This window comes from Eubalaena glacialis, chromosome 15, assembly GCF_028564815.1.
Source record: "Eubalaena glacialis isolate mEubGla1 chromosome 15, mEubGla1.1.hap2.+ XY, whole genome shotgun sequence".
NCBI classification, from domain to species: domain Eukaryota; kingdom Metazoa; phylum Chordata; class Mammalia; order Artiodactyla; family Balaenidae; genus Eubalaena; species Eubalaena glacialis.
Genome location: NC_083730.1, coordinates 66,802,212 through 66,827,180, shown reverse-complemented (window position 1 = coordinate 66,827,180; position 24,969 = coordinate 66,802,212). Strand labels below are relative to the sequence as shown.

Sequence of the window (24,969 nt, the reverse complement as noted above, 5' to 3'; positions counted from 1 at the left end):
GTCCTTGACTCCATCACATTTGTCTGTTTCTCTGCATGTCTGGTACTTACTAGTGTAATTCAGACCTTGCGGATGACGTGTCATTGAGACTCTGGGTTCTGTTATCATTCTCTGAAGAGTGTTGAATTATGTTCTCTAGGCAGTTGAATTATGGGAAGATCGCCATGGACTTGTGGAGGCTGGGCTTTAAGTTTTATTAAGGCAAATGTATTTTGATTTTTTCCTTAGTCTTAGTGCAAATCCCTTATTTCTAGAACACAGTCTTTATTCCCAAGCTGTGGCCCTTTTGGGGTTTAAATGGAAAACTGAGGCGTTTACCAAGCTTCTCTGTCAGTTTCCGAACTCAATCTCCCCTGGAGTTTGGCCATTTCGGCCTCCAGCTCTGTCTTGCCCTGGGACCTTTGGAATCTTACCCCTACATGTGCATTTCAAGCCAGCCACATACTTGAAGGGGGTTTTATCGCCCCAAACTTCCCAGTGCCCCTCAGTTCGCATCCTTCGCCCTCTCCAGCCGATAAGGCTGTGGCTTCCTGTTCGGGTCTGGCTGATCAGGAGCCCTCAGGAGAAAACAGCTCTCTTTCAAGAGCTGCCTTCCTCCAGTTTCCGCCTGCTTTTTGCTCTTCTCCAGTGCTTTCAGACAGCTGTTTCATGTATTTTGTCCACATTTCATAAAGCACGAGGGTTCTGCGATTATTGGAAGTGGAAATTCTACCTTTTGATTTTTGAATCAAAATCTTACCATCTAAAGTCGTATCATCCTGTAATCGTATCATCTATTCAAAAAGTGAACTATTAAAACACAACCAGTGGGACTTTCCTGGCAGTCTAGCGGTTAAGACTTCGCCTTCCCATGCGGGGGGTGCGGGTTCAATCCCTGGTTGGGGAGCTAAAAGCCCACATGCCTCGGGGCCAAAAACCCAAAAAACATAAAACAGAGACAATATTGTAACAAATTCAACAAAGACTTTAAAAATGGTCCACATCAAAAAATATTATAAAAAGCCAAAAAACCCCACAAGCAGTGAACAAAACTAAATAATAAGACCAGTAAAGGCGGACGATTCTCTGTGGTTTAAGTCAGAGGATACCATCCAATTAAGTCAGGTGTATCACCCAGGCCCCGCCCCGCCGTAGCCCCGCCCCCAAGCACCCAGGCCCCGCCCCCGCCGCACACCTAGTCCCGGGTACCCAAGCCTCGTCCTTCAGGCGCCCCGTCCTGCCCCGGCGCCCCAGCCCCGCCCACTAATCAGCCCCGCCCAGGCCCCGCCCCGTAGCACGCAAGCCCCCTTGGGAGCGCGCCCGTTTCCATGGCGACGCCGAGCTGAGCCTCGGTAGCCGGGCCACCGAGTGGGCGTGCATCCCCGGCGGAGGCGGCTACATGAGCGCGGCGGGGTGTGCGGCCGGGCTGCGGCCCCCCAGCTCGGGGATCCCGGGCTCCCGGGGCGCGTCGCACCCGCGCCTGCCCGCGGTCCCTCCGTACCCCGGGCAGCACGGCGCGCCGGTCGGGCTCAGCGAGGCGCAAAAGCGGGCGCTGGACCTGGAGAAGAGGCTGCAGTTCCTGCAGCAGCAGCACTCGGAGACGCTGGTCAAGCTCCACGAGGAGATCGAGCACCTGAAGCGAGAGAACAAGGGTGAGGCGGGAGGCGGGCCGGGCCTTCCGCGCCCAGACGGCGCACGCAGGCTAAGGGAGGACGCAGGGCCGCAAGCCCCACCCCGGCCACTCGGGGCTCGGCTCCCCGCCCCAGGACCAAAGCCAACTGCGTAGGGCGGGTCTGGCCGCGCCACTCCCGAAGGTAACCCGGCCCGCCTCTCCTCTCCAGGCAGGGTCAGGCGGCCTCCTTTGAAAAACTTTTGTAGAAGTGAAACACACCCCCAAAGTACGCGTATATAGCTCAATGAATTTTCACAAACTAAGCACACCCAGATCCGGGGCCCCAGAACGATCCCTGACACCTGGGTCATCCTGACTCGCCTCTGTCCCCCTGGAGCCCAGGCCCCGCATGTCAGAGACTGCTCTGCTCTGTAGACGTCACCGATGGAGGAATGGGCTCCAGGGGAGGCTCTCACACAGGGGCTCTGGCTCAGGGAGCAGCCAGAGGCATCACCGACCCGAGGGTGACAAGGCAAAGGCTTGGTCCGTGGGGCAGGGTCTCTCGGGGCTCAGCAGGGAGGAGTGGGCAGGGGAACCGAAGCTTCTTTTCTCAGAGTAGCCACGAGGAGAGCCCGTGCTTTGTTTTCAGATCTCCACTACAAGCTAATCATGAATCAGAAGCCGCAGAAGAAAGGTAAGACAGGCCCACAGGTGCCTGATGGGAAGCTACTGCCCTCAAGAGCAGGCCCCCCAGACTGCTTATGCCCATGCAAATTATCCCAGTGGGGAGGGGGCCTGGACAGACAGACCGCTCCCAGCCATGGTCTGGGTGACTTAATGCACCCAAGCACAGCAAGTGCCACTCTTGGGGACCCCCAAGGCCTGAGTTCTGTGCAGCAGGGGCAGTGGACAGAGCAGCTGGCGGGCAGGGCGGTGCCCAGGTTTCCCCCTCCCCAGCCCTGGCCTCACTATCCTGGTGCGCTTTCACTTGGAGTGCTGCCCCAGGCTTCCCTGGCACAGCCCCAGCCCCAACCCCTGGTCCCTTTGGCTTTGGGGCAGGAAGCTCTGGGCACACTCCTCCTTCCAGGGTCCTCCCTATCATCTCCACAGCAACCACGGGGGCATGTCCTCACCTGTGGCCCACTCACCTTGCCTGTCCCCTAGCCCAGCCTGGGGATGACCAGGTCGAGTCTTGGGCTCCCCTCCCCTCTTACTTTTGGGACCAGGTCTGCCATCGGGAGGTGGTCTGAGTGGTGAGTGGTGCCCGCCTGGAATGCCCCAGTCTGGGGTGTGCCCAGGGCTCTCTTCCTGGGAGATACGCAGAGGATGGGGTGGTGGGGGCCCTTCTCCAGTGGGGCGGCACAGCTTCAGCGAGCTGATGTGGGCACGTAGTGTCAGGGGTCCCCGATGGGACCTCGAGAGAGGGCGTGCTCCCCTTCAGGTCCTACTGCTTCTTCTGTCCCCAGCCCCGTGGCCCTGGCTCCCTCTGGCACTGGAGGGGTCTGGGGCTGCCTCACCAGAGTTTGGGGGAGGGCTGGGACCTGCAGAGCCAGGAGGCGGGCACAGGTGGGCCTGGCCCTTCGGCCACGGCAGCCGTGCAGAAGCGCTGGGACCTGCAGGGATGGGAGCCTCGCTGCTGCCACCTTCTGCTGACCCCAAGCGGCCCCCACAGGCAGCATCTCCAGTTCCAGCTTTCAGTCCAACAAGTCCATCTCGAATACAGTGGTGTCAGGTGAGCACACCAGCACCTCTGTGCTCAGGGTCAGGGAAGAGCAGGTATAGACCTCGGGGCCTCCGGGCCTGAAATGGCGAGTGGGGCGCTGAGCCGAATGCTGAAAGCCCACGGTGGTCCTCTGTGGGGCAGACCTTGGGGGAGCGCCTCTGCCAGTCCCCATAGACTTGGGGGTTAAGGGGTAGCTGAGGGACCAAGGAGGGTCCCCAGGTGCCCTGTGAGCTGAAACCTCCAGAAGGGAGCTGAGGCCAGGGGACAGGTTAGTGGGTCGGCTGGAGGGAGGCCTGAGGACAGGCCACAAAAGCAGGACAGGCTTGGCTGCCAAGGCAAGATGGTCAGTGTGGGGCATGAGTCAGGCACAGCATGTGACAGAGGAGCCCCGAGTGGTCTTCACTGCTGCTCACTGTGTCCCTCAGAGCAGACAGGACGCGGGTGGGCTGGCCCTCCTACAGAGCCTGGATTTGTGGCATCTTTACTGAGTGAGGGGCCTCGTCCTGGGAGAGCAGACCTGCGCAGACTGGGCCCAGACCTTTCCTTCCATTTCATTTTGCCCGAAATGGGGTTCAGAGTCAGGAAACAGCTGCTGGCTACCCCACCCCAGCCTTTACTGAGGCCCGTGAGGAGACTGCCTCACAGGGTGTGTGGGGCTCTCCCCACTTCGGCTGCTCGGGGAGCCACCTCCACCACTGCGTCTGCTTCAGAACATTCAGGCACCCACAGGCTTCACCCTACTCCCGCATCTGTGCCTCCCAGCGGCCCTCGGAGGGAGGCCATTACCATCTCCCCTTTACAAAGAGGAAACTGACACAGGGGCGGGGCCCCTTGGATGCATACAGCCGACCGACGCCCAGTGACTGGCCCTGTCTGGGTCTGACCCGCAGCCAACTCGCAAGGCAAGGCCAGGCCCCAGCCCACCTCCTCTAAGAAGCAAGACTCGAAAGCTGACGTTCCCCAGAAGTTGGACCTGGAGGAGGAGCCCTTGGTTGCTGCCCTGCTTCACAGCAGCAGGGTGGACAAAGCCCTCAGGGCACAGGGGCTGGCCAAGTAAGGCTCCGTGAGCCCCACGGGACAGGGTTGCATTCAGCAGGTTCACACCCTGGAACCAGCCAATTGCTTTGCCCTTCCAAACGGGCAGGTCTCCAGAGGGAAGCAAGCTCGTGAAAGCCAGGCTCGCCCATCTGGTGGACCCTGCCTTCTCCCCTCCCCTGGGGGTCCTGCATGGTCCCTGCGCTGACCTGAGCCCGCAAGAGGGGCCAGCAGCAGCCCCTAAAGCATTCTCTCAAAGCACAGAAGCAAAGTAACTTGGCCTCCACATTAGCTTGCTTTTTGCCAAGAGAACCCCGAGTCAGGTTTGGGCTCCACCCTGGGAGCTGTGCTGGCCTCTGGAAGGCCCAGGGCCAGCAGACCAGAGCAGAACCAGTCCCCGGTGACACCTGAGTTCCTGGGACTTCCTGGGAAGCAGCAGTGAGCCTGGACTTTGCATCCGAAGAGGGGACCCTGTTGTCCCCTGGGTAGTGCCACCAGCAGGCCAGGCTCCTGCTTCTCTGCAGTCTTTAGGCTCCCCCCTCCACCGGCACCCTGGGTTTGTGGTCAGGACCGAGGGCAGCCAGGCAGCTCAAACCACATTTGACTCTCCAGTGTACCTTGAGGGGGGAGGAAGTGACGGGCCCGGGTCATGGCCGGCCCCAGAGACCCACCCCCGCCACCGGGTGCCTGGAGCACCCTGGTAGGCGGAAGGGAGCCAGGCCCCCAGTAGGCCTTGGAGACGACCCTCTTCCTCACGCTGGAGCAGGTGCTGCCCCGAGAGGGGGTGTGAGAGATCACCTCCGGCAGGCTGCCTCCGGTCTGCTCTAATGGCTGTTTCAGAGACAAAGTGGAGAGCTCTAATCCAGCAGCCACCTCGGTGGCCGGCAGCCTGCTCAAGGGCAAGCAGGTGCCAGGGGCGCCCCCCTCGATGAGGCTGCCCCCACATCTGTGCAAGCCCGCCACACTCCAGCAGTGCGAAGTGGTCATCCGCCAGCTGTGGAATGCCAACCTCCTGCAGGCCCAAGAGGTGAGGCTTGGCTGCGGGGCGCCCCGGGGCCCCCGCAGCCCCACCCACCGTGCCTCTTCTCCCTGCCTTCCAGCTGCAGCACCTCAAGTCCCTCCTAGAAGGGAGCCAGAGACCCAGGGCTGCCCCCGAGGAGGTCGGGCCCGGTTCTCCCAAGTAAGTGCCCCACGCGGCCCACTGGGTCACAACGGGGCCTGCTTGTCTGGGGCTCACGGCTGACTCGTCCCTCCCCAGGGACCAGGAGGCTCTGCACCCGGGGACCACGCAGCTCCCCAAGGTCGCCACCAAGGGCGTCTCTAAGAAATGGTGAGTCTTATTGGCACGGGAGGTGGGCAGCCTCTGAGCCCAGGGGCCACAGGGCCGGGGAGGGCGTCCGCAGTGACCCCCCCCAACCCCCAAGCCTGATCCTGAGCCGGGCGCCCGTGGCGGAGTGCGCCGTCCTGCCCGCACTGAAGCAGAGCCTCAAGAGCAACTTCGCCCAGCGGCAGAGACGGCTGCAGGCAGTGCAGAGCCGGCGGCTGCACTACTCGGTGCTCTGAGTGCCAGGCCCACGACTGCTCACCCTCTAGGTAGCACTTCCAAAGAATCCTAGTACATTTATGCCAGCCTCACTTCCAGACCAGCCAAACCCACAGCAGATAAAGTACGTGGCCTCAGGGCTGAGGAACTGTTTCTTTCTTTGCTCGGTATTTCTGCACTTACACACACGTGTGCGTTATGAAATAAGCATGAGCCTACCTGTCGAAGACTGGAAATAAAGCTCGTTTCTCCCTGTTGGGAGTCTTGTTCCTCACTGGCCATCAGGCACTGCTGCCCTGAGCACCCCTAGCTCTGCTCCCTGCCATGGGCGGGGCCTGCTGGGCAGTCACCCTGCTTGCTAGGGCCTTGGCGGCTGCCCTGGAAGAAAACAAGCTCCGGGACAGCCTGAACACTCTTCCTGGAGTGCAGGGGGCTGCCTTCCCGGCACATGGGCAAGACACTGTCCTGTGTCCACTGACGAACACGGCTAGTGAGCAGCCCCACCCAGCCTGCCTTCCTCCATGGATGGCTAGAGCCACGGCCACGGGAGAAGGTCCTCTCCTGTACACTGGGCCCCACCCTGCAATGGCCTCACACCACCCCCTCAATCGCCAGAACAGCAGCTTCAGCGCAGACCCTTGCCTGGCAGGACAGTCCTCCTGGCCCAACCGGCCATGTCCTCAGTGCCGATCTCTGCCGCTTCCGCTTTGGGGAGCAGGGAACCTGGGGGTGAACCAGGACAGGCACGTCTGGGCATCGGTGGCCATCCCCAAGGTGGGGGACCTGGCTCAGCCCCGACAGTGCCCCTCACTGGACGGAGGGCCCCTGACTTGCAGAGAGGGGGGACACAGTGACAAATTCATGACAAACACAGGAATAATAAATTTATTATAAGAACCACAGAAGACACGGTAATGCACATACAAAAGGGGGGAACCTCTCATCGCCAGAGGGCCGGCTGGCGCCCCGTCAGAAGCCCTCATCTGTCTGAAGCGTTCTTAAGACGCTAGGTCCCGAGGACAACATCCTAACCGGAGTGGGCCTAAGTGCCTAACCAGTGGGCACAGCGCCAGGAACAAGATCCACCCAGACGCCCCTGCTCCCCGGGTGCCTCCACAGTGCTGAGCAGACTCCCAGGGCTAGAATGAGAAGGATCATGAGGTATGAGGCCCAGCCGGTGGCCAGGGACCCACAGCCACAAACAGACCTTCCCTCGAGCTGCAGCCAGCGCCCCCGGATCCTGGAGCTTCCCTGTGGCGTGCCCCACATGCCAACGGTGGCACGATCTGAACCCAAAACCGTGATCAGGGAATTCTGCATGTTTTAAGGGTTTCCTATGTCCTGCACGTTCCCCTATGGAAACGGTAGAAGGGTTTTCTGGCGCACACACAAGAGGCTCACACGGGACCCTGAGTCCCCGAGAAAGGACACAGGCCCTGCAGAGGCTGCGGGGACAGTAGCCCAAGGAGCACAGGGCCGGGGGCATGCCTGGCTCCTGCAGGAAGCAGCCAGCCGCCTGTCCCAGTCCTGTCCAAGTGTGGGAAATGTTTGGCGGGTCCCCAAGGCAGAAGATAAAAGCAGGAAAGCTAACCTAAGCCCAAGCTCTCTAAGGAAGCCAGCATCTAGAAATGTCCAACACGGGGCCCCGACGAGGCTGCCGGCTGCCCCACGGTCCCTGGAGGGCAGGCAGCCGGAGATGCAGTGGCGGTGGTGGCTAGGCGGCCGAGAGGCAGGCCTGGTGGATGCTCTGGGCCCAGGTGTTGAGCAGGGCCGTGACCGAGTGCTTGTCAGGGAGCTGCAGCAGCCGCGAGGTCATGCACCGGTGCACCGACTGCAGGAAGGGGTTGGCGTCTGCAGCAGAGCGGCGGGCCATGAGCACTGTGCTCTCTGCCAGGACCCTGGCCCGCCCCACCCAGCCCGGGGACGGGGGGTGCCAGCTCCCGCGTGCCAGTGGAGAGCTGGAACAAAATGGTCTGGAGCCTCAGGGACGGCCTCGGGGCCCTTGTCCTGGTCCTCTACATGCCAGCTCTGAGCCTCGGGGGGACTGTCTCCCATCACCGAGGCTCTCTCTGGGCCTGTCACCCAGATGGGTCCCCATGAGCCCAAGCTCCCATGTGTACCCCCAGGTCAGCCTTGAAGAGGCCCACAGGAGCCGCTGGGCCTGCTCACCCCTCATCCCCAGAACACGGCTGCCCCGGAGCTGCAGGGACACCATGGGGTCAAAGACACTTCTCTTTCCATGTGACTGAGGGGCAACCTGCTCCTGCCCACCAAGGAGGAAGGGGAGGAGGGGGGCCTCAGCAGGGTGGGGGCACATGGAGGAAAGCCTGGTGGCCCGTCCTCTCAGTCACCCACCGTACTGCCACTGCCGGTCGATCCACAGCGGGCTCTGGGCAGGGTAGTCGGCAGGCACGCTGAGCTCCAGCGGTGGCACGCTGGGGAGGTCCTTGTCATCTGCAACACACAAGGCTGCACCTGTGACCTGGTTTGCCCCTCCTCATAGCCCTGCTCCCCAACAGCACCCTCCAGGCCCCAGAGGTTCTGGTGAGGCTGCTGCAGAGCCGAGGCCCCTGACTCCCAGGCTTCCCTGTCTCCCCAGGGCCTCAGGTGAGCAGAGTCGCAGCTGGACAGGAGGGAGGGGGCTTCCCTGCACGTGGGGGAGAGGTGAGAGTGTGCAGGCTCAGGGCCCAGCCCCCAGTGTGAGTCCTGGGCCAGGAGCGTGTGGGGACCAAGGACAGCAGGCAGGCTCCGGAGAGGGCCCGGGGCTGGGGGATGAGCAGGTGGTCCTGGGCAGTGGCAGAGCCTGGGGCTGCCAGTCAGGGTTCGTTCTTGATCCAGCCCCACCGCCGGCACTCACCCAGCTTGCATATCAGGTGGACGGTGCCGTTGTTACTGCAGTGAGAAGGGTCCAAGTTCACCAGGAACTTGGGGTCTAGCCGGGCCACCTCCCCCTGGAGCACATTGGGGATGCTCTGCCGTTCGTCCTCTTCAAACCTACGCTTCCGGGTGCACACCACCGGGGCCCTGGGGGAGGCAGCCGTGTTGACCACCCTGGCCAGGCCATGGCCCAGGACCCGCCGCCCGCCGAGCCCTGGGCGGTACGCACGTGATGGGGGGGCCGTGTATGGCCGTCATGGCAGGCACGAACGTGCGGTACAAGGAATGGTTGAAGACAGGTGAGCGGATATTGGCCAGGACGGCGTCCAGGAGTGGCTGGCACAGGTACTGCTGCTTGGTTGGTGGCACCGGGGGCGGTGGGGGCGTGGGCTGGGACAGGACAGCAGAGTCAGCAGCCCACTCTTGGGGAGGCTTTCCAGACCCCAGGTCCTCATCCTCACTCACAGCCAGACCTCCTGGCTCCCCCACCACCTCCACCCCTGCAGACAAGGATGGCTGATCCTGGACACACTCTACTCCCCTTGGGCCTGGCCTTGGGCATAAGAACCCTCACACCTGTGGGGGAAGGAAGCACCCATGGGCCCGCACCCAGAGGCTGATTTCTCCCATGTTTTCACCCCACCCACACTGCAGACCTGACCTGGAAGAGGACTCCTGGGCAGGGTCCCCAGACTGAGCGGCATGGTCCCCTGCCCACCTCTGACTGCAGGCTCCTTCTAGCTCGTGGTTCCGAGTCACTGTGGGGTGAGCCCTGACCTCCCCAGAGATGCCTGCGACCCTACCAACACCACCAGGCCACGGCACCCCACGCACCACTGCCATGTCATTCTTGAGTTTCTCCAGGGCGATCTCACACTTCTGCAGCGTTTTCAGAGGGCACCTATAGGGGAGAAGATGTGGCTGACCCTCCACGTAGGAGGACAGGGAAGCCGGTAGCTCTCACGTTCTCATCCCAACCACTGACCGTCTGGCCTCCTCTGGATGGAGCGAGACCTGAGGCCTGGGCCACCAGAACCCTCCCCAGGAACCCCAGCCAGCCCACCCGCTGTTCCCAGACCCAGAGTCTAAGGCAAGATGGCCCCGCACCCAGGAGCTGCTGGTCCTGGCTGGCAGAACAAGGCACGCATGTGATGGCTCAAGGGGAAGGACAGAGGCCAGGCCCCTGCCCCCGGTCCCGATGACCCCAGTGAGGGCCTGGAGGGCCGTCCATCGCCAACAGGCCCACTCCTCAGTGCCCAGCATTCTGCCCAGATGAGCAGAACAGGGAGGACGTTCCGGAAGGGGAGCCTGGCCTGAGCCAAGGCCTGGGGAGAGGGCAGGAATCCCAAGGCCAGTCCACACGCAGGAGGTGGCGCTGGCTGAGCTCTGGTGCTCAGCAGCCCCACGGCCGGTGGGCAAGGGAAAAGGACATGAGTGCGTGTCCTCTGCCTTCCAAGTGCTTCTCGGACGCCGTCCCAGTTCCCACCCACAGCCAGCGCGTGCGAGCTCAGCTGCGCCTTTTGCAGATGGGGTAACTAATAAACAGTCACTTGCCCAAGGCCACCAGCGAGTCAGGGGCAGGGCTGCAGGTCAGACTGAAGCCCGTCAAGGCCAGCAGCCCAGTGAGGCAGGGCTGTGAGGGCCACAGGGTAGGCCAGCCAAGCAGCCGGGGACCCTCTGTGAGGTGTGGGTGCAGCACCATCCTCCCCCCATAGGCCTGGGGGCAAAGCTCACCGCTTGGAGGGGTCTGTCAGGATGTCCAGAAGGCTCTTCATCTTACTCAGGTCCTTTTTTCTGTCTGGGGCAGAAGGAGGCACTCAGACAAGGGCGTGGATGTCTGCGGGCCCTGCCCCCAGCCCGCCCGCCCGGCCCCCACCTTCGTTCTTGTCGATCTTGTTGATCATACGGCGCAGGGGCTCGATGTACTTGGACAGCTGCTTCAGCTTGTCCAGGTACTGCTGCTCCTCGGCCTGGCTCGAGCCCGCGGGGCTCATGACGGAGCTGGGGTTCACTGCGGGACATGGCCCAGTGAGCATGGCCCCAGCCCACGAAGGGCCGTCAGCCCCTCACCTCGCAGGGCCCCAGACTGTGCCCACCTCGGGTCCGACTTACCAGGCGTGTTCAAAGGTCCTGGGGAGGGGACGCTGAAGTTCTGCGGGGTGCGCGCTGTCACCGGACTCTGGGAGGGCTGCGGCGAAGGGCTGGGCAGGAAGCTGCTGGGGGACGGGGCAGGGCCGGAGCTGTGCAGAGCGAAAGGGAGCGCGGCCATGAGCCTGGGTCTGCAAGCCAAGTGGGGAGGGGCACGGGCCAGGCCTACCTGACGTTGGAGTTGGGCTGTGAGCTGGGCGGGCCAGGCTGCGGGGACGGCTGGGGGGGAGGGGGCATCGACTGCGGGGTCTGCACCTGCTGGCCCGGCGACGGTGACGACAGCATGGTGAGGCCGCTCTGGCTGACCTGGAGGGGGAGGGGCTCAGCCTGCTCACCCGCCCCACGCCCCCCCGCCACCGCTCCCCACTCACGAGCCCCTTCTCTCTCGCAGCCTCGCCACACACCCTGGTCTTCCTCTGATGCTCCACCTCTCAAATACAAACACGGGCACATGCCCCCACCCATGGGTGCCCACGCAAGCACACAGTGACCAAGACGCTGGCAGAAGGGCCGGGCTGGGTGGCCCTCTGCTCCTGGCGGGGGCTTCTGGGCTGGGACGGGACACCCCCAGGTCCCTGCCTCCTGAGTGTGGGAGCCTGTGGGCACGGGAGGCCAGTGAGAGCTGCGCTCTGTGACAGGCAGGACCGTCCCGCAAACCTCCACAAGACCCCTCAGGCCACAGGCAGCCCCAGCTCTGACAGCACCAAGGTCAAGCCCAGCTGCAGGGCAGTGGGGACGCCGCCATCTTGTTCTGTGTCCCACCTGTGCCTGCCTGACGGGAGCAAAGCCTCCCCTTGTCACCCCTGCCAGCATACTTGGCCTGGGGTTCTGCGGTCTGGCAGCCGAGCAGCCCCTGTGGGACCAGCAGACCCCACTGGGAGAGGGGAGAGGGGAGCGGCTTGGCGTCATGCTCCCTTCCCTGCACGGCAGGCTCACCCTGCTCCCTGCAGTCCTCGTCAGGGCGGACACAGCGGGGTCCCCACCCTGCTCTCATCACTAGGACAATGCCATATTCGTCCAAGAATGTGGAGGGAGGAAATCACACACCCAGGACTAAGATCGACGGTGTGTGGAAATAACTACTTTCCACCCAAGAGGCACGAGATGCCAGTTCTGGCAGTGCGGACGGCTCGGGGAGACAGCTGCCCGCCAGCCCTGTGCCCAGCGGCCCTGGAATGAGCCCTGCAGAGCAGCCTTGCCCAGAGCCTGCAGACAGTGCACAAAGGCCCGGCCGCTCGCCACATGGGGACCACCCCAAAGGCCCTGCCAGCTTCACTCAGAGCTTCCCCCACACCCCAGCAACCTCCTGTGCACTGAGCATCACCCCCGGAGCCTGCTTCCTGGAGCCCAGCTCACACCCCACCCTCCATTCCCGGCCTGTCCAATTCTGCAGACTGACTCTAGCCTGCCCCCCTCACTCTGCACACTGAGGCTGGACATGGCACTGGAGCAGGGCCTGCGTGTGTTTACAATGTGAACATGAAACTAAATGAAAACCACCCAGCCAGGTTCCGAAAGGAAGCAGGCTGATCCATGGGAAACAAAAAATCTACCCCAGGAGGATGAGCTGATCTGTGAGGCTAGGGCGGTGCTGACGTCCACGCAGTCCGCCGGGGCAGGGCTCCAAGGCAGAACAAAGGTCTGCGGGGAGACCCCTGGCATCACAGGCATGTCTCACACTCACCAACGGGTCGCATGCAGCAGGCACTGCAAGCCAGGGGTGACCCAGACAGCAGGAGATGCCAACATGACCCCGGCAATGGCTGTGGGTGCGAGGCAGCCCTCATGCAGAGCTGGGAGTGGACAGTCCTGCAGCCACACCAACAAAGGAACTTCCAGGGTGTGGGCCAGGAAGCCGTTCTCCTGTTGTCTGTCGAAACTCAAGCACTGCCTGAAGAGCCCACCACCCACTCCACCAGATGCTAAGTGGGACGTCAGTGGGTGGAGCACGCGCTGTGCTGGGCTCCCCTGCCTGCACCCGGGGTGAGGCTGATAGCACCCAAAGGCCACGGCTGGCTGGCGCCACCCTGCACTTGGGGGTGCCCAGCTGTGAGCCCCGTGGCAGCTCAACAGTGCTCCTTCCAGAGCAAGAGAGGCCCAGAAGCAGTCAGGTGGTGTGAAAGAGGCGCTATTTCTTCCCGGGAGAAACGAAGTCATCAGGAATGAAAAGCTTGACTCTGATCTCTGCAGACTGGTTTTCTGGTCACAGAGCTCCCAAGGTGGAAAGCTGGTTTTCTCTTGACCACAGATCCTAACGAGACACACCGGACGTCTACAGTATTGGACGAGCCAGGCCACGACTCCTCCTCCCAACACACACCCGCCCAGGGAGGCCCCGAGCGCCCCCGCTGGCTGCGGCCATGGTGGAGGGCCCAGTGGGAGGGGAGGGGGCGTGGGGTGTGCTCAGCCCATTCCACACACTGTTCCACACACATCAGGGAAGGGGGTCTGTAATGTGAGAATGACAGCTAAGCTTCCGAATGCTGGAAGAATAGGAAGCAGGAAGACCAAAGCACAGGGGCTGCTGGGAAATGGAGACACATCCTGTCCTGGTTTTCACGTGCTGTCACGGGGTGTGGCTCTCCCGCTGAGTCCTAGTCCAGCCCCCCGCTGGACAGGGATGTGAAGGGGACATCTCTCTCATCTACACGAGTTAATGTCAGAGCCAGGCATACAGAACAGGGTTCACTGATTTTCCTGAAACACCCAAATCCCAAACTCCAGCCCGGGCTGTGAGCCCCGCCACCCATCAGGCCCCAGCACCACCAAGCGCACAATGAGGCCCCCCTCCTCTGCTCTGAGAGGGCCACCTGGGCCCCCATCCCAGCACCTCTTTCACACACCGCAACACTGGACCCCGCGTTCTGAGGTCAAATGCGTGGGCCCCGCACGGCAGTTCTAGTCTGTGTGTCGACCTCCTGGTAGGTGACCAGCTGGTACGATCGAGAGCCTCAAAGTGCCCCCGTGAGTCACTCTGGGAAATGTTAGCAAACAGTCTAGGGCCTGCCATGAACCACTGCTAACAGCAGAAAACCAGAAGTAACCTCAGGATCCGAGAACAAGACAATAATTAAGGACAGCAGAATACGTTCATAAGAGGAACAGCACACAGCCATGGAAGGCACCATTGACCAAGGGACTCTAATTACAGGACAACCTTTTACTTCTGTTGTAACGTGAAAAAGAAAGAAGCCACACACAAAATCCTAGAGAACCGGAAAGAAAAGAGGCCAAGCAGGCTCTCCCGCTTGAAATGCTTCCCTTGCTTATACTCCCCCTCAACCTCCCACCTTCTACAGCCACCACCTGTTTTCCAGTTTTGGGGTCAGAATATCTGTAGCCTTGTCTTGTCCACTGTTGCCACCGAGGTTGCAAAAAAAGGCTGTGAATCCAGAGATTCTCCCTCAGGGGTCTCCTCGCACCCTGGGGACCCCACTGCTGCTAGAACCACACAGTAAGGCAGCCAACCGGCCCCCAGGGACCTGCACGAGCACCCCACATATACCTGCGCCAGACTTGGGAACCCACAGTACGGCCCTGCAGGCAGGGTGAGGCCTCGCTTCCACTCTGCCCAAGGCTGGCCTCTCACTCAGGAGGGGGTGGACACCCCTCCCATCCTCAGAAAACCAAACCTGCTTGCAGGTATGAGTGGTGGCGCCTCCTCCCCACCCAGCTACCCGAGTCCCCACCTGGGGAGAAGAGCCCACGCCTGCCTGAGCCCTGCTGGCTGTCAGCCCTCCGTGCTCCATGAAGGGACAGAAGGTTACAAATCAAGGTTACCCACGAGGTGATCAAGCCCACGGCCAAGCCCCACGCAGGCTGGACTGGGACCTCCAGCAGAAGCAAAGGCATGTGACTACCCGGAAGGGAAGCACAGCCCAGGGGTTGGCATGGGGAATGGAGCGCATCCCCCGCGGCCACTGCAGGAGAGCGATGGGCGCCCAGGAAGCTGCAGGGAGTCCGCCTACCCAAGCGAGAAGCCTACGAACCAGCAGGTGGGGCCTGGACCATTGGAAGACGGCAACTCTTCGGCTGCTCGCTTCCCAAACACCAAGAACTGGGGTAAAAAAGGAAGTTCTGCTTCAGGACGGAAGCTGCCAGGTCAGAGGGCCAAGCCTCCCACTCTCCTACCAGACCTGAGAGGCAGCAAGGGCAGCGGCTTCCGCCGGCTGGGCGGTCACTCCATGCCGCTGCCGCCGTCCCAACTCTGACCACACTCCGCACAGGACACCGAGAGCAGAGAGCCCCAGGAGGCCTGGGGACGAGGCTGGGACACACAGGGTGGTGGCAGAGGAGGACGCCAACATCGTCATACAAGGCCTCCAGCCCTGTCCCAGCTACAGACATGATGTCCGTGGTATGTTGCACATAAGACCACACGTGGGCAAGCTGGTGATGTGGTGCAGTGACCACAGAGCTACCTCCAAACGCCACAGGTTCCCCCAATGGCGTGTTTCCCACGGACTCCAGCCATGTGGCAGGGACAAGGAAGGACCATTTCTGAGCCACCCGCCAATGCTAAGGGAACACACAGTGCTTACCACACGGCCCGGTGCCCCAGACAGGGAGCTCAACGGACTCAGAGAGTGAGCAGGGCAGGAGCCGGCAGGGACACTCGGCATGGCAGCCTAGCGCCGCACAGCACCGGGGTGGCCGGGTCGCCCCTGGGGTCTCACGTCAAGCAGCACATTGGCTCTGTCTAAAGCCAACGCTCTTCTGAGCCAGACTATCAGTGTTGCCACTGCTGGGTGGAGACAGGAGGAACCAAGGCCGGAGACTGGACATAGGTGAGGGGGGCGTCTATGGAGAAGTCATGAGGCCCAGCCTCCCACCCCAGACACCAAGGAGGCTGTGGCCTCTACTAGGCAAGGCTGGGTATCCTCCATCCCATCGACATCTGATTTGCAGAGTGTGGGCATGGTGGACCTGGGCCACATGTGTCACACAGGGGTGAGCCCTGCAAGTCAGCAGGGCAAGGGGCCATGGCACAAGTCTGTGCTGACCACCAGAGCCAGATGCCACCGTCCTCGTGCTCTTCCCAGTTTCTAGAGAGCTACTATCCCTCCAGCCCCATGCTCAGGGATGAGGCAAGAAGAGATCGTGATGCTCTCACCAATGCCCTTTTGGAGGAGAAGGGAAGAGGGAAGATGTGGGGCATCACAGGAGGTGGGAACAGCCTGTGCCCTGTGAAGCCGGGGGCCCAGACATGGCCGAGCGGGGCTGCCACCCAAGGTCCCCAGGGACAGGCCCTGATCCAACCAGGACCCTCGCCATAGCGCGGGGGACATGCACTGGCCGGCGCCTCCAGAGCCTCAGCTCTGGGCCCTCACCTGGACTCCGGGACCCACTATCTGGGAGGCCTGAGCCGTCGGCACTGCTGTCTGCGGTGGCACCTGGGGCTGCACCTGCGGCACCTGGGGCTGCACCTGCGGCTGCTGCACCACCATCGGAGCCCGGACCTGAGGAGGAAGGGAGCAGCAATCTGGAGCCACCAGGGCAGAAGGCAGAGCACCTCCACGTCCGTCTGTGGGAGCCGGAGTCTCTAAGCTCTCCTCGAGAAGGGGGATGGGCTTGCCGCCACTTCCCTGGCTGATGTCCCGCTACTGGCTGTCCCTCATCCCACGGCTCATCAAAAGTGTCCACGCCAGCCTGGCTCTGAGTCAGCACAGCTGAGCCCTGTCTCTCCTGGCGAGACGCCTGCCCCGATGGGACACCACCACACAGCCGTCACCACCAGCTACCGTGGCAAGCAGAGCACGCTGATGGTCTACGAGAACCCCACTCTGAGCCCTGACTCCTCAAAGGAAACCAGGGCCAGCTGGCTCCCAGGTGACAGGTGTGACCCTCCTCAAGACCCTCCCCAGACCTCCAGCCTGCACCTGTGGGGCTTCCTATTCAGCCACTACTCGATTCAGGTGTGGCCCGTGTCCCCACTTCACCCAATGAACAGCAAATAGAAAAGGCCACAAAAACCAAGAAAGTGAGTTGAAAAAACATTTAAATGGCCCCTTGACACAGCTACCCTAACTCAGTATAATATTTTGTCTTTCATGTAAATGTCACTGACTGGTTCTGCTTTTACACAGATGCATAAGACTGAATATAACAGTATTTTTCATCAATACCCCCCTCAAAAATACAGCCATGATCTCTGCTCAGAACAGAACTGGTGGTCAGCAGACCACCGTGGACGCCCAGGGGAGGTGGCACACACACCCTCCCCAACAGTGAGAAGACGGGTGTTGCCGTCCATCTAATCATCCACAATCTTACAATGCCTGTGGCTACCACCGAATCAGCCATGCTGCTAGGAAGACAAGGTGCCACCAGGGAGCAGGGGCGCCGCACACTGGATGCAGCAGCTGGCGGAATGCACGCACCCTTGCTGATCTGGATGTGCGGGCTGGCAGGGGCCAGGGCCACCTGCGTCTCGGTGCTGGAAGAAGAGGACCTGCCATCTACAGCCAGGTCGCCCCAGAGACCGCCGACAGCACAGGAGACGCCAGGAGAAGAGCCCCGGCTGTGCGAGCCCTGGGTACTCACGAGTTTCAGCTGTGGCTGGGCGTACAGCATCTGTCCGGGGAGGGCCGGAGCCTGCGACACCAAAGGCTGCGTCTGTGACTGAGGCGGGAGCTGCGATGGCTGGTTCTGGGCCACCGGCGGCTGGGGCTGCGGTGGTGGCTGGTGGTGCTGCGGGTGATGCAGCTGCTGCAGCTGCTGGGGCAGGGCCTGTGAGGGGGGAGGCTGTGGCTGCTGCATTGGGGGCTGCTGTATTGGCGGCTGGGCCTGCAAAGCCTGCTGCTGCTGCTGCTGCTGCTGTTGCTGTTGCTGTTGCTGCAGCTGCAGCTGTGCCATCCGTTGGAGTTGCTGCTGCTGCTGCTGCTGTATCTGGAGTGGAACAAGCAGCACCCATCACCTCTCCAGCCTTGGAATCCTGCGCTGGGAAGTCTGCCCAGGCTGCTCTCCCGGGAGGCAGAGGGACACCGAGGGCACCAAGCGTGCACCTGTGCCCTGGCCACCAGACGCTGGCCCATCTCTAGGCCTGAGAGGACAAAGGAAGGGTCCAGGGAAGGGTCTGGAGAGCTTGGTAAGGAGTCACATATAGGCGCAGCCCCAGAGAAGCCGGGCAAGGTTCAGCTGACCGCACATCTCCAAAGTCTCTCCAGGGATGCTTGTTTGGTCCCTAGAGTGGTCACAGGACCAGCCTCAGGGTGAGGAGGAAAAGCGGGGCTGAAGATTCACTGTCAGCCCTGGGAGAGGGGCCTCCAAGATCCTGGAGAGGCCTCGGGAAAAGGAGGCATAAGCCAAGGCCTGAAGCAGGTGGGAAAGAGCAGGGGGCCCTTCAGGGCTTCCCTCCCTCAACCCAGAACAGGCCTGACAAAAGACGCTTAACCCGTCAGGGCGTTGACTGCAGAGCATGCGCGTGAGAAAAGGTTTTCTTGTAAGCAGGGCTCCTAATGTGACATGGCCATCCCTGCGGGACACTAGGCAGGGCTCGATTAGTGCAGCGTCCAGACACCGAATACTCAGGGACAGGTCAGGAGGCCTGCGTGTGCTCAGAGGACGCACGCCCATGGGGCGGTCCAGGCCGTGCTATGAGTGGAGGGTAGCCTCACTCTGGCCTGGGCAGACTCTCACATGAGCTGCCTGCACCAGGAGCCACCTGATCCATCCCCCGGCACACAGTAGGCCCACTCCTTCCCGTCCCAGGCTTGTGGGCCCTGGAGAAGGCCAGGGGCCAGAACGATGGCGCCTAGTACCTGCTGCTGGTTCTGATGATGCAACTTGATCAGATGCTGCTGCTGCTGCTGCTGCTGCTGCTGCTGGAGCTGCTGCTGCTGCACCACGGCCTGAAACTGCTGCTGCATGGCGCTCTGCTGCACCTGGAACTGCTGCTGCTGCTGCTGCAGCGCCGCCTGCTGCTGTGCCTGGAACTGCTGCTGCTGCTGCTGCAGCGCCACCTGCTGGAGCTGCAGCTGGGCTGGGGACAGACGGGTCGGGGAACTCGCACTGGGTGCAGCGGGGAAGGCGCCACCCCCGCCAGCGCGGGAGGGACAGGGGTGACGATGACAGGACAGAACTTACTATAGAGTGAATCACGGTAGTAATGAGCAGGAAAGAACAGGCCAGTCAAGAGGCCTGGGACCCAGCAACTAGTGATCTGCTTCCCGTCTCAATGGAACCACCTGCTCTGGACACTTCGTATCAACAGAATCTCACAACTGGGATCTTTTGTGACTGGCTCCTTCCCCTCAGCATCGCGTTTACAAGGTTCACCCACACTGTGGCATGGATCAGTATTCCCTTTCTTTTTGTTGCCAAATAATACTCCACTATATGGATTTCCCACATTTTGTGTTGTCCATCAGCTGATGGACATCTGGGTTGTTTCCACTTTTTGGTAGTTATAAATAATGCTGATACAAACAATCATTCAGGGAATTCCCTGGTGGCCCAGTGGTTAAGACTCCATGCTTCCACTGCAGGGGGCATGGGTTCGATCCAGGCTCGGGGAAATAAGATGCCACAGGCCGCGCAGCGTGGCCAAAAAATTAAAAACAAATAAATAAAAATAAACAATCATTCACAAGATTTTCAGTGATCCGGTCTCTTTTCGGGTGATGAAAATGTTTTAAAATTGATGCCGTGAGTGCACTGACCACCCCTGCACAGTATACTTCCAGTGAATATGGGTACATGAACTATATTTCAATAAAGATGAAAAGGAGGAACACAGAGACACTTTGTACACTTTGCTCAGTTTTCCCCAATGGTAGCACTTTGTATAACACCATAACACAGTCAGAATGTGTGCCCATTTGCCTGAGTGTGTAGTTTAAATTCTATACAATTTTCTCACCTGGCAAGATTCAGTCACCATGGAGGTCAAGACCTGGCACAGTTCCAACACCACAGGAGCCCTTGTGGTGCCACACCTCAGTAGCTACTAAGGTGACCTCCATTCCTAATGACTCTGCCATTTTTAAACCACACAGAAGGACTGGCTCTCTCCTTCAGCACAATTTCTGAAGAGTGTCAGGGTGGGGAGTACATCCACGCAGGACCCATTGTGAGCACATTTCCCACCCACAGGCTTAGATGAAGCTGCTCACTACATCCTTCAACTCCTCTCTAAATTCATTATTTTTGTCTGGTTAACTATCAGTAACTGGGAGGGGAAATTGCCCAACACAACTTTTATTTTCAAGTCTTTTTGCATCTTCTATTTCAGGTGTGTTTCCTGTAAGGATTAAAGAGCTGTACCCTCTCCTTACGTTTCCATTCAGTCTCAGCAGGAAAGCCTATCCCTTCACATTTACTGCAATTACTTACAGTTTTCAACTTATTTGTATCTGTCTTTCCCCTTCTAAGTTTCTCTTCCTCTTTTTTTTTTTTTTGAGCTTTACTGAGGTATAATGGACATTTTTTTTCTCCTCTTCTGAATTCTATTTTGTTGGAGGATTGGGTTGATTTTTGTTCGTTTGGATTTTTGTTTGTCGTTTCTGTCTCATTCCATTTTTTTCCTATGGATTTACAACTACTTCTATTGTTTTAGCAATAACTTTTACAATTTTACCATGCATATTTAATTTAACAAGGTATAAAGTTTATCCACATTTAAACCTCTTTCCCAAATATGAGGACCTTAGAATCCTCTCTAAATATTTTTTAAAGTAGGTTTTACATGCACACAATACACCTGATATCCTTGATATTCGCCCTTTCTGACTCCATTTGGTTTGGTCCCTGTTTATCTTCTTATGCCCACACAGCAGACTTATATTAAGAGGCAGGATAGAATAAAGGCCAGGGGTACAGCTTCGGACCCAGACACCTGGACTCAAATCCCAACTCTGTCACTGCTCTGTGTGCCTCAGTTTCCTCAGCTATACTACATACCCCTACATTGGACTCAGAATTAAAAAATCTATTACAGACCCAAAACAGTGCTCGGAACGTGTGGAGGGTAGCTCTAAGGATTATTTTACAGAGGTAATTTTTGTTTACACCAAGGATTCCCAGCCTTGCCCCTCCTGACACTTTGGGCCAGACAACGCCGTGCTGTGGGGGCTGCCCTGTACACGGAAGATGCTCAGCAGCATCTCTGGCCTCTGCCCACTGGAGGCCAGCAGCAGCATCCCCACCACCACCCAGCTGTGACAGCCAAACTGTCTCCACATATTGCCAAACACCCACCAGGGTGCAAAATTGCTGAGAATCACTAGCTTAGATTTGTGCGTGTTTATGCCCTTATATGGAAAATGTTTCTTCTCCCATTTATACCTGGCATCTTGGGAAAGGATGATCTGAGAGGTAAGAGGAAATGGTAAGGGGAAAAAAAAGTATGCCCTTAAAAAGCTTTTAGTGAAGGTCTCCTCGGCTTTGTTGGCAGCTCTGTGCTCAGGGCTCTAACAACCTCTACTGTCTTCTTGACTCCATCACCGAGTCTGCTGAGTCTGCTTGTCGCTCCTTGACAGAAACGGCTGTTTCTGAGATAGTCTTCTGGCCTTTGGTGTCCTGCTGTTTCACAACAGGTTGGGGCATGGATGCCTTATTTAACCTGTGTGGTCCACTGGGTTTTCATCGGCCATCGTCTCCTCACACCCTCTGTGCTTCCATTTGCACTTAGATGCCCGTCAGACTTCCTGATTTCATCCTCCACGTTTCTCACCCTCCTGTTCCTGAGGCCTCTTCTCTAGGCTACATTCTAGGTAACATCTTCAAATGTAGCTTCTAGTTCACAAACTCTTTCTTCAGCTGTATCTGATCTGTTTATTCATTCACACTTTGCTCTTTCAATGACTTTACTTCTCTTCTCTACAAGTTCTACTTCGTTACTTTTCAAATCTGTTTGGTCACTCCTGATACAGTATCACAGTGCTCGTTCATTTGGAAGTCCAACCTTTATTTTTTTAAGCGCCCCAAGGCCATATCTAACAATGGCTATGTCGCAGGGCGTCTCCACATCTGGTGATTGTTTCTGCTCCTCCTTCAGGTGTGTCTGCTTCCTTCCATGCCTGCTGATTTTGTGTGCTCAATGACTGACCCTGATCTGCAATTCCCACAGGCCTAAACTGGGAGCACTCTCCTCCAATCTGCCCCGTGCTCTGGCGGAGCTGGGGGATGCCAAGGGCCCTGGCACAAATCCTGGACGGAGGGATCCCAGGATTGCTTTCCCCCACCTTGCAGCGTGCCAAGGCGTAGCAGGGCAAAGAGCTGCCCCTACCTTCTGCCAGCCCAACAATCCAAAACACAGTCTACACAGAAGGAGAGAGGGCTCCTCAGCAACAGCCAGAAATACAGCTTATTTTTAAAGTAGGTTCTACATGCACATGATATAAAATTCATCAAGGAAACAAAAAAGTATAGAGTTTAAAAGTATCCTGTACCTCAGCCCCAGCCTTATCCACAGTCAGCAGTGTGTGTTTCCTGTGACTAACCCAGGTCACCTGGAGATGCACAGCAGGCTCTGGGCTGCCCTTTGAGAGTCCTCTGACCCAGGACCTACACTCTGGGGGCGTGGAACTAAGGGCTGAAGCAGCCTTCATCACACAGTGGTGTTTGGAGGTGTCAGAAAAGGGTAGCAAGTACCCATCAGCACTACACTTATTTCAGGTAGACCAGGCCACCAGAGGTCACAGGCAGGGAGGGAGGGTCTCTGTAGAGGTAGCAGCAGGACATGAGAGTAGAGACCACTTCAACTTCCCCTAGTGCCACACAGAAGACCAAGCCCCTCGGAAGCTGAAGACAGGATGTAGGCCGAGGTCGGACTAGGGAGGGTGCAGACAGCCCACCAAAGCTTCGCTGCTGAACTGACAGTCTCAGGAGTCAGATTGCAAGACATTCTAAACTCATACAGCTTAAAACTATTTTTTATTATAAAATCTAAGTCTGTGATAAAAAGAAATTCAACCAGCACACCGGAGTATAACGTGAAAAGGAGCCAGAGCATCCTTCTGAAAGCCGCCCTGCCTCTGTGTGTGTGTGTGTATGAGTGTGTGTGTGTGTGTGTGTGTGTGTGTGTGTGTGTGTGAGAGAGAGAGAGAGAGACAGAGAGACAGAGAGACAGAGACAGAGACAGGTGCGCTGACAAGAGGGGACCCGGGAGCTCGAGATGAAGAACCAACCACTGAGCCAAGCGTCAGACGGCCAGACGTCAGTAAGGATGAGAAATGAAGCTCTGGGAGGAAGGGGGTGTCTGGGGGCAGAAGGTGTCAGTGCAGGAGTGGGTGGGAATGAGGATGCATGTGGCCTCTGAGAAGGGCAAGGCGACTCGGACACAGGGAACCCAACAAAGAACAGGGTGCTCGAGGCCGCGGCTGCCCTCGTCACAGGGTTCCCGAGAGGGACGCGAGACAGAATACATGGGAACACCACAACATGTACACAAGCATTCACAGCAGCTTTAGTTTAACAGCCCAAACTGAAACAACCCATATGTCCTTCAAGGGTGAGTGGATAAGTGAACTGTGCGTGGCCCAGCCACTCCAGGGAACATTACTCAGCAGCGAACAGGAAGGAATTACCAACACCACCTGGAGGCTCCCAAGGGCATTATGCCGAGTGAAAAAAAAGCCAGTCTCAACAAGTCAAATATTGCATGATTCTATTTATGTAACATTCGCAAAATGACACAATTACCAAGGCGGAGAACAGATCAGCAGTTGCTGGGCTTTGGGTTGGAGGGAGGGTGTGATTATTAGGAGGCACCAGGACAGCCTGTTGGTGGTGACGGGTCCACGTGCTGACTCCATTCCACACATGATAAGACCTCACAGAACCACACACATGCACGCGAATGCGCAAGAGGGCATGCAAAGACTGGTCACATGTGAATAAAGTCTGCCTGAGTTGACAGCACTGTCATGGTTTTGGTGATGTACTAGGATGTTTTCGTTGGGGAAGCTGGGGGAAGGGCACATGGGAACTCTGTGCTATTCTGCAACTTCCTGTGACTCTTCAACTATTTCAAAAATAAAAAGTTACATAAGGGGAAAAAAGTACTGAAGCACTTAGCAGTACTAGATAAAAGTCTACAAGCATAAATGTCCATCAAGAGGGTCCTGGGGGACTTCCCTGGTGACGCAGTGGTTACGAATCCGCCTGCCAATGCAGGGGACATGGGTTTGAGCCCCGGTCTGGGAAGATCCCACATGCCGCGGAGCAACTAGGCCCGTGCGCCACAACTACTGAGCATGTGCTCTAGGGCCCGCGAGCCACAACCGCTGAGCCCACGCGCCTAGAGCCCGTGCTCCGCTACAAGAGAAGCCACCGCAGTGAGAAGCCTGCACACCGCAACAAAGAGTAGCCCCCGCTCGTCACAACTAGAGAAAGCCTGTGCACAGCAACGAACACCCAACACAGCCAAAAATAAATAAATAAATAAATTTTTTAAAAAAGAGGGTCCTGGGACAGAGGCAGCCGGCGCTGCAACCCTGCTCCTGGCCCGAGCAGTTGCGCGGAGGGTCAGGCGCCTCCTTCGGTAGGGGAATCAGGATGCGAGCCACAGCCCGGGCGGCCTGGGGCCAGGGCAACCCTGGAAGGGACAGACGGGGCTTCGCGGCTGAGGACACCCTGAGACGGAGCTGTTTCTATCTCGACTACAAAGCACAGCCCCTTGGATGGAGTCCCAGGCCACCCCATCCTCCTCCAAGTCCTCCCTCAGCCTGGGCAAGAGGGCCTCGGTGTCCCTCGCCCTCTGGGAGGCAGAGCAGGCTGAAGCTTCCCCAGCTCCTCTCGCCCCCTCACGACCCCCACCCCTGGCTGGGAAGAGAACGCGCCACCTGTGGAGAGCGCGGCAGGTTCTCTGAGAAGCGTGGTACTCACTCTGCGGAGCGGCCGTGGACACGACGGCCATGCCGTGGGGGGTCATCCCCGAGGTGCCGGGAGGTGGCTGCCCCGAGAGTGGCATCGGCTGCCCCATGGCCCCCAGGCCGCCCATCCCGCCCAGGGGCTGGCCGGGGCCCCGAGCAGGTAGGCCAATGCCGGCTGCTCCCGCGGCGGGCCCGCCAGTCAGGCTCTGCAGCGCGTTCATAGGGTCTGCGGGGCACA

General features: G+C 59.0%; 2 protein-coding genes across 3 annotated transcripts in view; one reads left to right on the top strand and one right to left on the bottom strand.

The window, feature by feature from the left end:
• Positions 1–1,378: 1,378 nt before the first annotated feature.
• LOC133075143 (coiled-coil domain-containing protein 74A-like) lies at positions 1,379–6,053 on the top strand. The gene is made up of 8 exons (XM_061169244.1): positions 1,379–1,631; positions 2,241–2,285; positions 3,264–3,323; positions 4,217–4,367; positions 5,190–5,376; positions 5,450–5,510; positions 5,595–5,679; positions 5,774–6,053. Exons 1-8 carry the CDS (start codon positions 1,379–1,381, stop codon positions 5,910–5,912), a joined length of 981 nt encoding a protein of 326 aa, XP_061025227.1. The 3' UTR covers positions 5,913–6,053.
• Positions 6,054–6,763: 710 nt separating this feature from the next.
• MED15 (mediator complex subunit 15) overlaps positions 6,764–24,969 on the bottom strand; it is a 61,767-nt gene continuing 43,561 nt past the window's right edge. The window contains exons 5-17 of one of the 2 annotated variants that reach the window (XM_061170421.1): positions 24,745–24,957; positions 18,678–18,898; positions 17,461–17,805; positions 16,248–16,376; positions 11,087–11,223; positions 10,882–11,009; positions 10,646–10,780; positions 10,504–10,567; positions 9,604–9,670; positions 8,999–9,159; positions 8,750–8,916; positions 8,248–8,346; positions 6,764–7,743 (exon numbers count right to left, since the gene is read on the bottom strand). In XM_061170421.1, the coding sequence (XP_061026404.1) occupies positions 7,607–7,743; positions 8,248–8,346; positions 8,750–8,916; positions 8,999–9,159; positions 9,604–9,670; positions 10,504–10,567; positions 10,646–10,780; positions 10,882–11,009; positions 11,087–11,223; positions 16,248–16,376; positions 17,461–17,805; positions 18,678–18,898; positions 24,745–24,957 (2,003 nt within the window). In that variant the 3' untranslated portion in view covers positions 6,764–7,606. The remainder of the gene's footprint in view (positions 7,744–8,247; positions 8,347–8,749; positions 8,917–8,998; positions 9,160–9,603; positions 9,671–10,503; positions 10,568–10,645; positions 10,781–10,881; positions 11,010–11,086; positions 11,224–16,247; positions 16,377–17,460; positions 17,806–18,677; positions 18,899–24,744; positions 24,958–24,969) is intronic. The other variant, XM_061170422.1, reaches the window with a different exon arrangement.